Source organism: Borostomias antarcticus, assembly GCF_949987555.1.
Source record: "Borostomias antarcticus genome assembly, chromosome: 8".
Taxonomy (NCBI): domain Eukaryota; kingdom Metazoa; phylum Chordata; class Actinopteri; order Stomiiformes; family Stomiidae; genus Borostomias; species Borostomias antarcticus.
In genome coordinates this window covers 1,977,429-1,996,789 of record NC_140241.1, presented here as the reverse complement: position 1 = coordinate 1,996,789, position 19,361 = coordinate 1,977,429, and the positions used below count along the sequence as shown (strand labels likewise).

General features: G+C 51.0%; 1 protein-coding gene across 1 annotated transcript in view; it reads right to left on the bottom strand.

Moving 5' to 3' along the window:
- Positions 1–15,195, bottom strand: part of npr1b (natriuretic peptide receptor 1b) — a gene marked incomplete at both ends in the record, with an annotated part of 52,499 nt that extends 37,304 nt beyond the window's left edge. Inside the window, one exon of the mRNA XM_084441999.1 lies at positions 14,433–15,195. Coding sequence (XP_084298125.1) covers positions 14,433–15,195 — 763 coding nt within the window. The remainder of the gene's footprint in view (positions 1–14,432) is intronic.
- Between the last annotated feature and the right edge of the window lie 4,166 nt (positions 15,196–19,361).

Here is a 19,361-nt window from a genome sequence, read left to right as displayed (position 1 = left end):
GTATTACCAGTGGGAAAAATGAACTGTGGCTAGCATCCCAAGTGGTGTGTTCTGGTACTGTACATCTCGTAGAATGGACGAACTAACAGACAGATACAGCCTATTTTCATATTTGCCCTTATTATTTAATCGGGTGGGGGATGATAAGGGTTTTTGTACATCCCTTTAAGTGATGGAAAATCTTAAGATGGTTTATGCAACCTGGCCCAGATGGACTCTAGTCTGTGTTCTGCTGTTCAGTAGCGGTTGACTTCTAGTGGGATCTATATCTACGGTGGGGATATCTAGTCCGACGCAGCCCCGCCCACTCGGGCACAGCAGGACAAGTGGCACAGGAAGTCTCCAGGGGCGTGATGACATTCCTACGCGCTTCCTGTCCTAGCGGCTCTATTGTTTCAGGGCTTAATGGCCCTGGACAGGAAGTGAGTGGTGAAACCACGCCAACAACCTCCGAGGGCTCAGAGAGATCTGAAGACTAGAGACCCCACAGGGGAGACGGGGGGAGATCCAACGCCTGACTGGTCTCGTACCCAGGGTCTCCCTAAAAGAATCTTGGTGCTGTCTCACATCTTGTTATACTGATAAGAAGCTTAAAAGGGAAGTTAACCTTTTAGTTAAGAGGGCACTGTTACTGTTTAGAACTGTACTGTATTTTATTATTGTTATTGTTATTGTTATGTAAATGATGTGTACATAACATGTTTATTTTCAGCCTCCCATTTCCCCCTTCCTCAGGCTGCTTCTGTATATAAGAATGTGTTCTTAATTGCTTCCCTGGGTAAATAAAGGTTAAATTAAAAAAATAGAAACTGGAAAAAAAAATGTGATGTGGAGAACCAGCCAGGGCAAACAAATACGGAAGAGCATTAGGGCCAACAACTGAGTTTATTATTTTTAAGCTTCTGAGTTTAAAGTCAGAATTTCTGAGAAAAAAGTCAGAAATAACTTCAGAGATTAAAGTCAGAATTTCTGATATTAAAGTCAGAATTTCTGAGAAAAAAGTCAGAAATAACTTCTGAGATTAAAGTCAGAATTTCTGACTTTAATCTTCCGTTTGTAAAGGAATGGCTAATCTGATTACCCAGAGGTCCTCACTTCTTGCTGCGGAGAAAGCCTCTGGGAAAAACCCCTCAATATTCGTGGACACCAATAAAAAGACTCTGAAGATAATTTTATGCGCGGAGGACGATTGGCCCGTGCAGAGAGTGGGCGGGGCGGAGAGGCTGATTTGTCCTCTGATTGGTCACTGACCGCAGCTTTCCACTTTCCTAACGAGTCCTGCATTCGTGTGAGCTGTCGACATATTTGGCACATATGGACAACGTATCTTTACTCCAGTGCGGTCCGAACCATAAAACACTCAAGCAATTCATTCAACAGCTGCCAATCATCATATTCTACAGGAGATATGTACTGTAGATAAGAAGCATTAACCATTGTAAACACATCATATACAGTAGAAGTAGAAATACTGTAGTAAATGATTTACTTCTGTTCGAGCTCTTGAAATGGAAGTGGAAGCTCTCTACAGTAGAGGCAGCTGTATCCAGTATCTTCCTCTACTGAGAGGGCTGACACCTGCTATCTCGCCCAGAGAACGAGCGGGTTGAACTGAAGCAAAAAGAGGGAGAGAGAGAGAGAGAGAGAGAGAGAGAGAGAGAGAGATATGGGAAATCTTTTCATGAGGTTATATCTATCACATACTGTCCATAGGTGCTCAGCTGGCTTTCAAGGCAAACGTTCAGGTTAGTTCTGGTTCAATCTCAGGTTAAGACAACGTTCAGGTTAGTTCTGGTTCAATCTCAGGTTAAGACAACGTTCAGGTTAGTTCTGGTTCAATCTCAGGTTAAGACAACTCTGGCTCGGCCAGAATATTACATGAGACTCATCACCGGGCTGATACCACCCCTACAGTGAAGCATGGAGGTATCATCACCGGGCTGATACCACCCCTACAGTGAAGCATGGAGGTATCATCACCGGGCTGATACCACCCCTACAGTGAAGCATGGAGGTATCATCACTGGGCTGATACCACCCCTACAGTGAAGCATGGAGGTATCATCACCGGGCTGATACCACCCCTACAGTGAAGCATGGAGGTATCATCACCGGGCTGATACCACCCCTACAGTGAAGCATGGAGGTATCATCACTGGGCTGATACCACCCCTACAGTGAAGCATGGAGGTATCATCACCGGGCTGATACCACCCCTACAGTGAAGCATGGAGGTATCATCACTGGGCTGATACCACCCCTACAGTGAAGCATGGCGCTGGCAGCATCATGATGTGGGGATGTTTTTCAGCAGCGGGAACGGGGCGACTAGTCCTGATAGAGGGAAAGATGAATGCAGCCAAGTACCCCGAGATCTTGAATAAAACCTTCGCCAGAGCACTCTGGACCTCAGACTGGGGCGAAGGATCACCTTCCAACAGGACGACACGAAGCACATAGCCAAGAGAACAAAGGACAGGCTTCGGAGAAAGTCTGTGAATGTCCCTGAGTGGCCCAGCCAGAGCCCAGATATGAATCCAATAGACCATCTATGAAAAGAGATGAAAATGTCTTTGTACTGACGCTCCCCATCCAACCTGACAGAGTTTGCAAGGATATGCCAAAAGGAATGGGCAAATTTTACCACATCTCAAGCAATATCAATGGAAACAAAATGTCCCTCAGCTCACTTTGGGGTGTCATATCAAAGGGTGTGCACACTTGTGTACATGATATTTTACATTTTGATTTTTAATAAATTAGCACAAAAGTTTAAAAACCTGTTTTCACTTTGTCATTAAGGGATATTTTGTGTAGAATTTTGAGACAAAAAAATGAGCTCAATCTATTGTAGAATAAGTCTGTAACGTAATAAAAACTGGAGAAGGTGAAAGGTGTGTGCAGACCTTCCGGCTTGACTGTACCTCTAGAAACACATACAGTACAGTTTTCTATAGAGCTGGCATATCTTATTTACTGTTCCCTGCTGAATTCTCCATATGTACGCTTGTTCCACTAAGAGGAGAACAGTTTGGCATTCTGTGGTTTGTGCGCTGTAATAAGCCGTCCTGTCAGCATCCCAAATCTACATCCTCCTGTGCTATCTCAATATGAAAATACAGGACTGCCTGCCCAAACAAAACCAAACAAAACATGCTATCTTGGGACAGGAGCATGCTTAAGGCCAACATATTCTTTTATTTATTTGGATCTCCTCTAGCTCATTGGCTAATCTCTCGAGAGTCCACATTAAAAACATGCAATATCACCACAATGACTCACAGATACAACAGAAGGAGCTGTAAGCCTCTAAACAGACCTCCAGATCCATTCTCCCTCCTCGGACGACAACAGATCTGAAACCAACCTGCTGTGCGTCGATCCCCCATGTTCCTCCATGTTCATTCATGCAAATCAACAACCCCCCACAACCAGCGCTACCACCATCTCCCAAATCAACAACCCCCCACAACCAGCGCTACCACCATCTCCCAAATCAACAACCCCCCACAACCAGCGCTACCACCATCTCCCAAATCAACAACCCCCCACAACCAGCGCTACCACCATCTCCCAAATCAACAACCCCCCACAACCAGCGCTACCACCATCTCCCAAATCAACAACCCCCCACAATCAGCGCTACCACCATCTCCCAAATCAACAACCCCCCACAACCAGCGCTACCACCATCTCCCAAATCAACAACCCCCCACAACCAGCGCTACCACCATCTCCCAAATCAACAACCCCCCACAACCAGCGCTACCACCATCTCCCAAATCAACAACCCCTCACAACCAGCGCTACCACCATCTCCCAAATCAACAACCCCCCACAACCAGCGCTACCACCATCTCCCAAATCAACAACCCCCCACAACCAGCGCTACCACCATCTCCCAAATCAACAACCCCTCACAACCAGCGCTACCACCATCTCCCAAATCAACAACCCCCCACAACCAGCGCTACCACCATCTCCCAAATCAACAACCCCCCACAACCAGCGCTACCACCATCTCCCAAATCAACAACCCCCCACAACCAGCGCTACCACCATCTCCCAAAGGTGTTGAGAAGATCCCCGTCTTTCCTCCCCGTTTCCCTCGTTGCTCTTCAGATTCCATCATATTAATGTTTAACTAACGCCAGACGGACAAGGCGGGGGGGGGGGGGGGGGGGGGAATGCAAAGAAGGGCCAGGCACGGCCTTATGGGTGCTTTAATTCAGCATGGCCGCCCGCCAGCTTGGCAACCATGGCGACAGGAGGTAGGAAACGACGCGGCTCGGGGATGATTCGTCAGCTCTTACGGGAAGACCCCGGGGGCTCTGAGGGGAGAGGGGAGAGCTGAGGAAAGAGAGACGTCAAAGATCGCCACGATTAACAGCTCTTTTGACACGGAGGTAACGAGCTCAGCTTCCAAAGACTCGTTCACTCACACTGTCCTCTGTCTATTCCTGTGTGTTTGGCTGAATCCATCTAGCTACAGTAAAAGCATATTGTTGTTTTCTCAAGTACATTTCTCACAGTTCTAGCCTTGAGAGACACGGTGCTCGTTGGATGAACCGGCCATGTTGGTACAATGAGGAATTGAGGAAAGAAAAAGCAATTTGACAAACTACTGTATTTTCTCAACCTTAGTTAGAATGTGGTTCCTGGTTGTCTTGGCAACGTGGCTGTGCAGTCCAGGCGCAGGTGTCTGTCATCACTGTGAGATTCATTCAGATGATTAATTTAATTTCACCTGTGGAGTGAGACCAGCGTTGGCTTGATTACAGCCTGTGCAGAAATATAAGTGAGTGAAGCCACTGTGGAGGTGGGCGTGACAAGAGTGATCAGAGGGGGGGGACACAGGGGGGGGGGACACAGGTGCAACGATCACACTAGAGACAGGCTGGGGAACTCGGACTGGAGTAAGGACTGGGACTAGAGTGGGGCTAGGGCTGGAGCTGAGGGACTAGGGACTAGGACTAGGACTGGCGCTGAGGGACTAGGACTAGGGTTGGATCTCAGGGACTAGGACTAGGACTAGGACTAGGGCTGGAGCTGAGGGACTGGGACTAGGACTAGGGCTGGAGCTGAGGGACTAGGGACTAGGGACTAGGGACTAGGACTAGGACTAGGACTAGGACTAGGACTAGGACTAGGGCTGGGGCTGAGGGACTAGGGACTAGGGACTAGGGACTAGGGACTAGGGACTAGGACTAGGGCTGGATCTGAGGGACTAGGGACTAGGACTAGGGCTGAGCTGAGGGACTAGGTACTAGGTACTAGGACTATGGAGCAGTGAGGTTGGGAGGGGGCCAGGCACTGACAGAAAGACCGTTAACTTGAGAGCTCTGGTCATCTGGACCACTGTCCCTCCCTGTGACCCCCGCTCCCTGTGACCCCCGCTGCCTGTGACCCCCGCTCCCTGTGACCCCCGCTGCCTGTGACCCCCGCTCCCTGTGACCCCCGCTCCCTGTGACCCCCGCTGCCTCTGACCCCCGCTCCCTGTGACCCCCGCTGCCTGTGACCCCCGCTGCCTGTGACCCCCGCTCCCTGTGACCCCCGCTCCCTGTGACCCCCGCTGCCTGTGACCCCCGCTGCCTGTGACCCCCGCTCCCTGTGACCCCCGCTCCCTGTGACCCCCGCTCCCTGTGACCCCCGCTCCCTGTGACCCCCGCTCCCTGTGACCCCCGCTCCCTGTGACCCCCGCTGCCTGTTTATTTCCTGGGTGGATGGAGGGACTTTATTAACCTCTACCTCTCTGCTGGTGAACTCTGATGAAAAGGTCACAGCACCGCTGGTGAGAAGACAGGTGTGTGTGTGTGTGTGTGTGTGTGTGTGTGTGTGTGTGTGTACTGTACTCACTCTCTCACATGCTGCTGACCCCTCTCCATCCTACCCGTCTCTCACCCTCTCACATGACCCCTCTCCATCCTCCCCATCTCTCACCCTCTCACATGCTGCTGACCCCTCTCCATCCTCCCCCTCTCTCACCCTCTCACATGACCCCTCTCCATCCTCCCAGTCTCTCACCCTCTCACATGACCCCTCTCCATCCTCCCCCTCTCTCACCCTCTCACATGACCCCTCTCCATCCTACCCCTCTCTCACCCTCTCACATGACCCCTCTCCATCCTCCCCATCTCTCACCCTCTCACATGACCCCTCTCCATCCTCCCCATCTCTCACCCTCTCACATGACCCCGTCTCTCACTCTCTCACATGCTGCTGACCCCTCTCCATCCTACCCGTCTCTCACCCTCTCACATGACCCCTCTCCATCCTACCAGTCTCTCACCCTCTCACATGCTGCTGACCCCTCTCCATCCTCCCCATCTCTCACCCTCTCACATGACCCCTCTCCATCCTCCCAGTCTCTCACCCTCTCACATGACCCCTCTCCATCCTCCCCCTCTCTCACCCTCTCACATGACCCCTCTCCATCCTACCCCTCTCTCACCCTCTCACATGACCCCTCTCCATCCTCCCCATCTCTCACCCTCTCACATGACCCCTCTCCATCCTCCCCATCTCTCACCCTCTCACATGACCCCGTCTCTCACCCTCTCACATGCTGCTGACCCCTCTCCATCCTACCCCTCTCTCACCCTCTCACATGACCCCTCTCCATCCTCCCCCTCTCTCACCCTCTCACATGCTGCTGACCCCTCTCCATCCTCCCCATCTCTCACCCTCTCACATGACCCCTCTCCATCCTCCCAGTCTCTCACCCTCTCACATGCTGCTGACCCCTCTCCATCCTCCCCCTCTCTCACCCTCTCACATGACCCCTCTCCATCCTCCCAGTCTCTCACCCTCTCACATGACCCCTCTCCATCCTACCAGTCTCTCACCCTCTCACATGACCCCTCTCCATCCTCCCAGTCTCTCACCCTCTCACATGACCCCTCTCCATCCTCCCAGTCTCTCACCCTCTCACATGACCCCTCTCCATCCTACCAGTCTCTCACCCTCTCACATGACCCCTCTCCATCCTACCAGTCTCTCACCCTCTCACATGACCCCTCTCCATCCTACCCCTCTCTCACCCTCTCACATGACCCCTCTCCATCCTCCCCATCTCTCACCCTCTCACATGACCCCTCTCCATCCTCCCCATCTCTCACCCTCTCACATGACCCCTCTCCATCCTCCCCATCTCTCACCCTCTCACATGACCCCTCTCCATCCTCCCCATCTCTCACCCTCTCACATGACCCCTCTCCATCCTCCCAGTCTCTCACCCTCTCACACGCTGCTGACCCCTCTCCATCCAGCCAGTCTCTCACCCTCTCACATGACCCCTCTCCATCCTCCCCATCTCTCACCCTCTCACATAACCCCTCTCCATCCTCCCCATCTCTCACCCTCTCACATGACCCCTCTCCATCCTCCCCCTCTCTCACCCTCTCACATGACCCCTCTCCATCCTCCCAGTCTCTCACCCTCTCACATGCTGCTGACCCCTCTCCATCCTCCCCATCTCTCACCCTCTCACATGACCCCTCTCCATCCTCCCCCTCTCTCACCCTCTCACATGACCCCTCTCCATCCTCCCAGTCTCTCACCCTCTCACATGCTGCTGACCCCTCTCCATCCTCCCCATCTCTCACCCTCTCACATGACCCCTCTCCATCCTCCCCATCTCTCACCCTCTCACATGACCCCTCTCCATCCTACCCCTCTCTCACCCTCTCACATGACCCCTCTCCATCCTCCCCATCTCTCACCCTCTCACATGACCCCTCTCCATCCTCCCAGTCTCTCACCCTCTCACATGCTGCTGACCCCTCTCCATCCTCCCCATCTCTCACCCTCTCACATGACCCCTCTCCATCCTCCCCATCTCTCACCCTCTCACATGACCCCTCTCCATCCTCCCCATCTCTCACCCTCTCACATGACCACTCTCCATCCTCCCAGTCTCTCACCCTCTCACATGCTGCTGACCCCTCTCCATCCTCCCCATCTCTCACCCTCTCACATGACCCCTCTCCATCCTCCCCCTCTCTCACCCTCTCACATGCTGCTGACCCCTCTCACCCTCTCACATGACCCCTCTCCATCCTCCCAGTCTCTCACCCTCTCACATGACCCCTCTCCATCCTACCAGTCTCTCACCCTCTCACATGACCCCTCTCCATCCTACCAGTCTCTCACCCTCTCACATGCTGCTGACCCCTCTCCATCCTCCCCATCTCTCACCCTCTCACATGACCCCTCTCCATCCTCCCAGTCTCTCACCCTCTCACATGACCCCTCTCCATCCTACCCCTCTCTCACCCTCTCACATGACCCCTCTCCATCCCACCCCTCTCTCACCCTCTCACATGACCCCTCTCCATCCTCCCAGTCTCTCACCCTCTCACATGACCCCTCTCCATCCCACCCCTCTCTCACCCTCTCACATGACCCCTCTCCATCCTCCCCATCTCTCACCCTCTCACATGACCCCTCTCCATCCTCCCCCTCTCTCACCCTCTCACATGACCCCTCTCCATCCTCCCCATCTCTCACCCTCTCACATGACCCCTCTCCATCCTACCCCTCTCTCACCCTCTCACATGACCCCTCTCCATCCTCCCCGTCTCTCACCCTCTCACATGACCCCTCTCCATCCTCCCCCTCTCTCACCCTCTCACATGACCCCTCTCCATCCTCCCCGTCTCTCACCCTCTCACATGACCCCTCTCCATCCTCCCCCTCTCTCACCCTCTCACATGACCCCTCTCCATCCTCCCCGTCTCTCACCCTCTCACATGCTGCTGACCCCTCTCCATCCTCCCAGTCTCTCACCCTCTCACATGACCCCTCTCTATCCTCCCAGTCTCTCACCCTCTCACATGACCCCTCTCCATCCTCCCAGTCTCTCACCCTCTCACATGACCCCTCTCCATCCTCCCCCTCTCTCACCCTCTCACATGACCCCTCTCCATCCTCCCCCTCTCTCACCCTCTCACATGACCCCTCTCCATCCTCCCAGTCTCTCACCCTCTCACATGACCCCTCTCCATCCCACCCCTCTCTCACCCTCTCACATGACCCCTCTCCATCCCACCCCTCTCTCACCCTCTCACATGACCCCTCTCCATCCCACCCCTCTCTCACCCTCTCACATGACCCCTCTCCATCCCACCCCTCTCTCACCCTCTCACATGACCCCTCTCCATCCTACCCCTCTCTCAACCTCTCACATGACCCCTCTCCATCCCACCCCTCTCTCACCCTCTCACATGACCCCTCTCCATCCTACCCCTCTCTCACCCTCTCACATGACCCCTCTCCATCCCACCCCTCTCTCACCCTCTCACATGACCCCTCTCCATCCTACCCCTCTCTCAACCTCTCACATGACCCCTCTCCATCCTCCCCCTCTCTCACCCTCTCACATGACCCCTCTCCATCCCACCCCTCTCTCACCCTCTCACATGACCCCTCTCCATCCCACCCCTCTCTCACCCTCTCACATGACCCCTCTCCATCCTACCCCTCTCTCAACCTCTCACATGACCCCTCTCCATCCCACCCCTCTCTCACCCTCTCACATGACCCCTCTCCATCCTACCCCTCTCTCACCCTCTCACATGACCCCTCTCCATCCTACCCCTCTCTCAACCTCTCACATGCTGCTGACCCCTCTCCATCCTCCCAGTCTCTCACCCTCTCACATGACCCCTCTCCATCCTCCCCCTCTCTCACCCTCTCACATGACCCCTCTCCATCCTCCCCATCTCTCACCCTCTCACATGACCCCTCTCCATCCTCCCAGTCTCTCACCCTCTCACATGACCCCTCTCCATCCTCCCAGTCTCTCACCCTCTCACATGACCCCTCTCCATCCTCCCCATCTCTCACCCTCTCACATGACCCCTCTCCATCCTCCCCATCTCTCACCCTCTCACATGACCCCTCTCCATCCTCCCAGTCTCTCACCCTCTCACATGACCCCTCTCCATCCTCCCCCTCTCTCACCCTCTCACATGACCCCTCTCCATCCTCCCAGTCTCTCACCCTCTCACATGACCCCTCTCCATCCTCCCCCTCTCTCACCCTCTCACATGACCCCTCTCCATCCTCCCCCTCTCTCACCCTCTCACATGACCCCTCTCCATCCTCCCAGTCTCTCACCCTCTCACATGACCCCTCTCCATCCCACCCCTCTCTCACCCTCTCACATGACCCCTCTCCATCCCACCCCTCTCTCACCCTCTCACATGACCCCTCTCCATCCTCCCCCTCTCTCACCCTCTCACATGACCCCTCTCCATCCTCCCCCTCTCTCACCCTCTCACATGACCCCTCTCCATCCTCCCCATCTCTCACCCTCTCACATGACCCCTCTCCATCCTCCCAGTCTCTCACCCTCTCACATGACCCCTCTCCATCCTCCCAGTCTCTCACCCTCTCACATGACCCCTCTCCATCCTCCCCATCTCTCACCCTCTCACATGACCCCTCTCCATCCTACCAGTCTCTCACCCTCTCACATGACCCCTCTCCATCCTCCCAGTCTCTCACCCTCTCACATGACCCCTCTCTATCCTCCCAGTCTCTCACCCTCTCACATGACCCCTCTCCATCCTCCCAGTCTCTCACCCTCTCACATGACCCCTCTCCATCCTCCCCCTCTCTCACCCTCTCACATGACCCCTCTCCATCCTCCCCCTCTCTCACCCTCTCACATGCTGCTGACCCCTCTCCATCCTCCCAGTCTCTCACCCTCTCACATGACCCCTCTCCATCCTCCCCCTCTCTCACCCTCTCACATGCTGCTGACCCCTCTCCATCCTACCAGTCTCTCACCCTCTCACATGACCCCTCTCCATCCTACCAGTCTCTCACCCTCTCACATGACCCCTCTCCATCCTCCCCGTCTCTCACCCTCTCACATGCTGCTGACCCCTCTCCATCCTCCCCCTCTCTCACCCTCTCACATGACCCCTCTCCATCCTACCAGTCTCTCACCCTCTCACATGACCCCTCTCCATCCTCCCCCTCTCTCACCCTCTCACATGACCCCTCTCCATCCTACCAGTCTCTCACCCTCTCACATGACCCCTCTCCATCCTACCCCTCTCTCACCCTCTCACATGACCCCTCTCCATCCTACCCCTCTCTCACCCTCTCACATGACCCCTCTCCATCCTACCCCTCTCTCACCCTCTCACATGACCCCTCTCCATCCTCCCAGTCTCTCACCCTCTCACATGACCCCTCTCCATCCTCCCAGTCTCTCACCCTCTCACATGACCCCTCTCCATCCTCCCCATCTCTCACCCTCTCACATGACCCCTCTCCATCCTCCCCATCTCTCACCCTCTCACATGACCCCTCTCCATCCTACCAGTCTCTCACCCTCTCACATGACCCCTCTCCATCCTACCCCTCTCTCACCCTCTCACATGACCCCTCTCCATCCTCCCAGTCTCTCACCCTCTCACATGACCCCTCTCCATCCTACCCCTCTCTCACCCTCTCACATGACCCCTCTCCATCCTCCCCATCTCTCACCCTCTCACATGACCCCTCTCCATCCTCCCCATCTCTCACCCTCTCACATGACCCCTCTCCATCCTACCCCTCTCTCACCCTCTCACATGACCCCTCTCCATCCCACCCCTCTCTCACCCTCTCACATGACCCCTCTCCATCCTACCAGTCTCTCACCCTCTCACATGACCCCTCTCCATCCTCCCGTCTCTCACCCTCTCACATGACCCCTCTCCATCCCACCCCTCTCTCACCCTCTCACATGACCCCTCTCCATCCTCCCGTCTCTCACCCTCTCACATGACCCCTCTCCATCCTCCCCATCTCTCACCCTCTCACATGACCCCTCTCCATCCCACCCCTCTCTCACCCTCTCACATGACCCCTCTCCATCCTACCCCTCTCTCACCCTCTCACATGACCCCTCTCCATCCTCCCCCTCTCACATGACCCCTCTCCATCCTCCCCATCTCTCACCCTCTCACACGCTGCTGACCCCTCTCACCCTCTCACATGCTGCTGACCCCTCTCCATCCCACCCCTCTCTCACCCTCTCACATGACCCCTCTCCATCCCACCCCTCTCTCACCCTCTCACATGCTGCTGACCCCTCTCTCACTGAGGGTAATGGCTGACGAGGGCTGCTGTTGTTTTGGCATTTAGAATGTCCGCTGGCGACTGGTCACACATTAAACCTGAATGTGATTATCCTCATCTGCCTAAAAACAGGAGATCAAAGGCTGAGAGGATCGTTTATTTCACTCTAATTACTAACTTGGTCACAGCAGAGTGAGGAAGGAGGTAATAGACATTTTCTAAGTGTCCACTTGACAGCAACCCCCAGTAGAAATCACAACATATTATTCTGTCACACCAACAGCCACTTAGGCACAAATGTAAAATGATGTTGTCTGATTTCCCTACGGGTTATTTTGCTTAATAGAAGTTCTGAATGTCCCTTCCTTGATAAACACATCAGGTTGAGGCGTTGTATAGGCTATAATCAGTCAGAAACAGCGGGGGGGTTTTCCAGCAAAAAAATAACTGGATTCTCTATGAGCGTGAGATCTACTCACTACTTGAGAAACGTGAAAACACGAGTCTGGTGCATCTCTACACCGCTGTTTGATCTATAGGCCTTAGATGCTCACCTCTTAGAAATGACAAAGTGCAGATTACAACAAGAAAACTGGCTAAATGAGCCAAAGACATAGTGTGTTTATCAGGAAATACCTACAGATCTGATATGTGGAGTCCAGCTCCCTTATAAGGTAACGGAGCTCTTGACCCCTGTTAATAAATGTCTGCTCGTGTGACGTGTTTATACCCGTGTGGGAACGAGGGAGGAAGCTCACTGAGACCCTTTGAGAGCTCGACTTGTTTGCCTACTTGACTTGGCAAAGTGATGAGTCCATAAAATGTACATTAAGTTGTAGATTCCAATTCAACGCCCCCATAGATACAGTACCACCCAGATAGAACTAGCTAAGGCTGAAACAAGCTTCCCTAAGAGAGCAGATCTCGAATTAAATGTTTTAAAAAAATCAGTGTCCTATATTGTGTCCACATTTTCCATCACTTTTAGATTGTCTGAATGAAAAGTGCTTCATAAATAAAATGAATGATTATTCATTTATTATTATTATTATTTTCTGAGATGAGTAAGGAATCCTAATCAAAGGGTGTAGTATTATGGGATGTGCAGAACAGCCATAGCGATCAGAAAGTGCTGTCTCATCTCCGGGTTCCGGAGACGGACGGTTAGCAGGTCGGAGCTGTCAGGCCGGACGCTCACATCGATCGGGATCATATTACCCAGCCTGCCCCTGCTGCTGCTGAGGTGATGAGGAGCAGATAACTCTCCAGCTCACCCAAAGGCATGCTGGGAAGCATTCTCAGAGGGGAGGGGCCGACAAGCCTCACAGGATGAACGTGAGATGGACAGACCGAGACACAAGCCGTTTACAAAGCGTGCCTGTCAACTCATATTTTTCATTTTAATGAAAAAATATTTTTTACAAAAAATAAAATATATATATATACATATATATATATATATATATATATATATATATATATGTTATTTATTTATTTATTTATTTTGACATGTATACTTCACTTCAACCAGCATCAGGAGATGAGATGATGACTTCCTGTGACTGGTGTGAAGTTACAGGGCTGAAGAGATCAATACTCATAACCATGTTATGAAAACTCAACTTCTGAACCCATTTTTGTTTTAGAGAAACACAGGTATTTACTACAAAAGCCAACAAGGACGAATAAATTACTACCAGGCAATGTAACAGAGTACAAACAATGGCATTTTCTCAAAGACAGGAAGAAACTGAGTTCGTCAAAATGCCTGTTCGTTTGGGACACATAATGAATCTGAGGAAATGAAGAGGTCAAATCAGCTCTGGAAAGTTCCAGCGGTTGTCACGACCATTGCACTCAAGGAATGTGCTAGCTCAGTCATGGATACACCGTCATGGATATTCAATAGACATGTGGTTCACACACAACACCTCCTGCTTCGTAATGACAAGTCACACATAAAAGATAGTGAGCCATATTTCTGACTACACTGTAGAATATGATAACCAGTTAACTTAGAAACATACGTTTATCTGACTTCATTTTTGGTGCTGTTGACATTATCCATTTTGACTGAGTTTGTTCTACTTTTTATTCTCAAACACATTTCAAATTAGTGTACTGAACTCAGTTATCTCAGCGAAAATTAAATAAATAAATATTATTCAATTATTTATTAAATAAATAAATAAATAAAATAAAAAATAAAATAAAAAAAGAATAAAATTAAATAATGTTCAATAATTGTATTTAATTTTCCTAAGGCAACAGGTCCCCCCCTTCTATTTCTTAAAAAGAAAGAAGTAAAGTCATGCAGCCCATGTCTGAGCGGAGCGGGAGACGGAGGGACTCACCCCGGCCAGTCTGCTGGATGCGGTGCAGCATGTCGGAGTAGTTCATGGGGGGCCGTGTCTCCTCGAACACCAGGTCCATGGTGGTGATGTTCTCGTTGTGCAGCTCGGTGTAGAGACCCTCCACGGCGAAGTAGCACGGCCGGTCATCCTCCTTGTTGTCGCTGAACATGAGCAGCACGTGGCTCTCCCAGCCGAAGTGCTTGCAGAGGTGGAGGGCGAACTTGCCCAGCTTCTTGTGCGTGGGGCCCGTGTTGGTGATGGACGGGTACAGGTTGAAGCCGTCGAAGCCCACCGCCGGGGCGCCCGCCGTCACCATGGGCACGTCCCAGTGGGTGGTGAAGCGTCCCACGGGGGACGAGGTGTAGGAGCAGCCGGGCCCGATGAACGCCCAGGGGTCGTGGGCGAACTTGAGGTCGACGGCCATGAGCGGGGCGACGGCCTCGGAGCAGATGCCCTCGTCGTTCTCGCTGCTCTCGAAGACGTAGGCCAGGCGGCGGCCGGGGAGGAGCGTGGGGTCGGCGTTGACGGTCCTGAGGGCGCGCTCCAGCGCCGGGCCCACGCGCGGCCAGGCCCAGGGGTACAGCACGTTCCTGCGCGGCAGGATGACAGCCAGCGTGATGTTCCGGTGGTCGTGGCGCTGCTCGCGGGCGTGGCGCCGGGGGTCTCGGTGGCGCGACGGCGCCGTGGGTCGGAGGCTGCACGCCAGGAGCAGCAGCAGCAGCAGAAGCAGCGGGACCTTCCTCCCCTCTGGACCGCAGCACATCCTGGTCCCACCTGGACACTCGCTCACACACCACTCAGCCATTTATCCCACCAGCTAAACACGCACAAGAGGGAAGATATTTGCACTCGTGAGCATTAGTAAATACGTTGAGAACTTAAAAAGAGGCCGTCAGTCTGGCTTAATCCCAACCGTCAATCTCTGCCCAGGGAAGCAGTTGTTTTGCTTCGTCATGGTTGAACTCCTCACAATTTTGTTCAAGCGATTTTCAGCGGTCTTTGCACTTTAGGACCTGGAGATCATTTATCAGAGAGGACGACTCGAGGCAGCCGTTACCGTGACAACATATCATTTCAAGAGTGGTGATAATTTAGCTGTAAAGTCAAACTTTCCAAGTTATAAAACCTGGTATAGAGATTGTAGAGTCATTCATTTAGCCAATACCCCCGCAAGTCCATGAGCTTACCAGCGTGTCTGTGTTTGAATAGGTTGTCAAATAACCAAATACTTCATTCTTGCTCATTTCATCATGAACACTTGTTCATTCTTGCTCATTTCATCATGAACACTTGTTCATTCTTGCTCATTTCATCATGAACACTTGTTCATTCTTGCTCATTTCATCATGAACACTTGTTCATTCTTGCTCATTTCATCATGAACACTTGTTCATTCTTGCTCATTTCATCATGAACACTTGTTCATTCTTGCTCCACCATAACCTCTGAAGACAAGGAGTTTGAATGGTGGTGCACATCACAGGCACAATTCAGAATAAAAAAAAACAACTTAATTGTATGTCAATTATAATGACCTTTCTAAACTAATTATACCCTATACATACCATACCATATACCCTACCTTACAAGTAGGATTTCCCCATTATCTGGTGTTGTCCTTCAATGTCTGGCAATGAGATGTTGAGTTTTTATCACCTTGAAGCTCTTTATCATGGCAGAGAGCAGACATGCACAGCAGAACACGCCGGGGGCAGCAAACAGTCGCGCATTAAATATATATCTTTCCAATAATCATGAAGGATCTTTTTAAAGAGAAGGAGCCTAGTTCACCTGAAGCAGGAAATACATAAAGTTCAAGAGAGCAAACACACTCAGGGAAAGCAGACTGAATGGAGAAAGTAAAACCGTGCCTGCTGGTCATCTTCAGAGGGAATCTCTTTAACACAGATGCAGATACTTCCCTGGTCTAAATTCAGAGTCACTCTGGTGTAATCTGAGCCTGCGAGATAAGGCGGTCTACGTCTAGGCCGAGGAGGAAGGTTGTTCTTTGTTGTGGATGTGAAAATCCTCGTTGCCACAGTCCAAAAACCACAGAACGGCTCAAACAAGCACCTTCAGCTCGGAGGACTGAAGATCCCGATCGGCCGGAAGGCTCTAGAAACAGAACATTAGGACGGAGAATTCCTCAGCCGCAGCTCAGAGACACATAAATCCTCATGGCTCTGAATTGGGAGTCATGACCCCGAGCACGGTGTGGGGGTGAGTATCCACAAAACAACACTATAGTCCTGTTGTTGTTGTCGTTGTTGTTGTTCTCCTTGTAATCTGTCAGTTGCAGAGCTGCTGAGAGCCGGTGCATTACAGCCAGCGTTGGGCAGTCTGAGCAGACTGAGAGCCTGGCGCTGGAGCTGGAGTGTGTGCGTGTATGGCAGGGTGTGTGTGTGTGTGTGTGTGTGTGTGTGTGTGTGTGTGTGCACCTCATTGGCGGCAGCGCACTCAGGCACAGGGGCAGGCTTCCGCTTCCACTGGGGGGGGGCGGGGGTGAGGGGGCGGGGCGGGGGTGAGGGAAGAAGGAGGAGGAGAGAGACAGAGAGGAAACGTGGATCGACTGGATATAAATGGGTCTTTTCTCCCAAGTGTTCCTTTAATGTTGTTCTTACTCTGCTGACTGGTTCTGTTACTGGAACAAGTCGGAGCCTAAGATAAAGAATTGAACCAGCTATTTAAAGCTATTTATATTTATGAGCAAGAGATTAGATAGACAGACAGACAGACAGACAGACAGACAGACAGACAGACAGACAGACAGACAGACAGACAGACAGACAGACGGGCAGACAGACAGACAGACAGATAGACAGACAGACAGACAGACAGACAGAGAAACGGACGGACGGACGGGCAGACAGACAGACAGACAGACAGACAGACAGACAGACAGACAGAGAAACGGACGGACGGACGGGCAGACAGACAGACAGACAGACAGACAGACAGACAGACAGACAGACAGACAGACAGATAGGTAGATAGGCACTTTATCTATCCCCAAAGGAAATTCACTTTGTTGCAGCAAAAACTACACATCACACAGCAATAAAATACAATACAACACAAGACAAGACAATGCAAGACAATAACAAAGGGCACGAGAGGCTGGTGTAATAAGGCTCAAAAAGGCTCAATATACATTCATGTATGTCAGGAGTGCTAGAGCCCAATTTATGTATTTTTAAATGTAATTTAAGAACAACTGTCTGCAACACTTAAAGCTTAAATGCTTTTGGACTCAGATATGGATAAATCATAGCAAAGACAGTTGATCGTATTAAATTACATTTAAAAATGCATAAATTGTGTTCTAGCAATTTTTTCTTGACATGCACTCGACCTCAATCTCTTTACACCTCATGCAAATGTCCACAGCTGGAGGTCGGACTCAGACTGTGTGTTCGTTAGAACAGGAAATACTCTAGTGAGAGAGATCCGAGAGCACAGCTGGACATTAGAGACAGACAGATTAGGCCTCCATTCAAATGTGACAAACAGTCTGGTTCACTCACTGTGTGTGTGTGTGTGTGTGTGTGTTTGGCTGAACAGCAGCAGATGGTATTCCAATATTATCTTTCCAATATATCATTTCTGTAATGACAGGAATGTGAGACGGACATACGGTGTCTACTACGCGCTATGAGCAGCTATCCCAGAAAGAATGGCCACTATTCACCTGTAGGTGGCGCTATAGTAATTAAAGTAATCATTTTTAAACGCTGTCATTTCCACACCAGCCAGTGTATTGCTCAGAGCCGCTCCTCTTAAAAACACAGTTTGAAAATGTGTGACATGTTATAATTTGTGTCTGTCTCTGTTTGTAGCATGACATTTAATACCATTGCACACCAGCAGAGGGCAGTAGAGATTGCTCATAAACCTGCACAATCACTTCACCACATAAACTACTGCAATATCATATACAACACCTTTCCTAGTCTAAAAAATATGACAGATCTTACAAAAGGAAGTCACACACGCCATATTGAAATCCCCACCTAGGTGAGTTCGTTCCAACCTGCCTCCCCCTGCATACACACACCAGAAAGAAACATCTTATCACACGGAAAAAACAAACATAAAAAACGCACCAGGCTGAGTGTCTGTCGTATCCAGAGGACCACAGATATAGAACGAGCTTGATGTCATAAACATGTCAGTCTGTCCCTCTTCAAGAACTTCAAAAAGGAAACTTCTATCTACATATATTTAATCAATGTTCGTTATGCTTGTGTGTACAGTATGTAGTACAGTATGTCTTGTATGTAGTGAATACTGACCCATGTAGTTAATGCTTAGGGACCGTTTCTGTTTGCCGTTTCTGTACGTCTGTCTTTTGTTTGGTGTTGGTATATTTCCTGTTTTGCGGTGGTTTCTACCTGTTGCTATTTGTTTGATGTCTTGGGTCGCCTCCCAAACGCAGCCAAGGCAGCTTGTTCTTCCCTGTCATACATCGTGAATGTAGATAATTAGTCTTTCATACACTGTGAATGTAGATAATTAGTCTTTCATACACTGTGAATGTAGTTAATGAGTCTTTCATACACTGTGAATGTACATAATGAGTCTTTCATGCATCGTGTGTGTAGATAATGAGTCTGATGACTTGATTTGTTGAATGTTTGTGTACATCCATGGTATGAATAAACGTGTATTGTATGGTAACTGCTACTCTCTGGTCCGTGGTTGTACGCATCGTGGAAGCCTCCTGCTATTCTCCCCATTCTGGTCTGCCCTGTCTCAATCTAATGTTACTGGTCTGCCCTGTCCCTGTCTAATGTTACTGGTCTGCCCTGTCCCAATCTAATGTTACTGGTCTGCGCTGTCCCAATCTAATGTTACTGGTCTGCGCTGTCCCAATCTAATGTTACTGGTCTGCCCTGTCTCAATCTAATGTTACTGGTCTGCCCTGTCTCA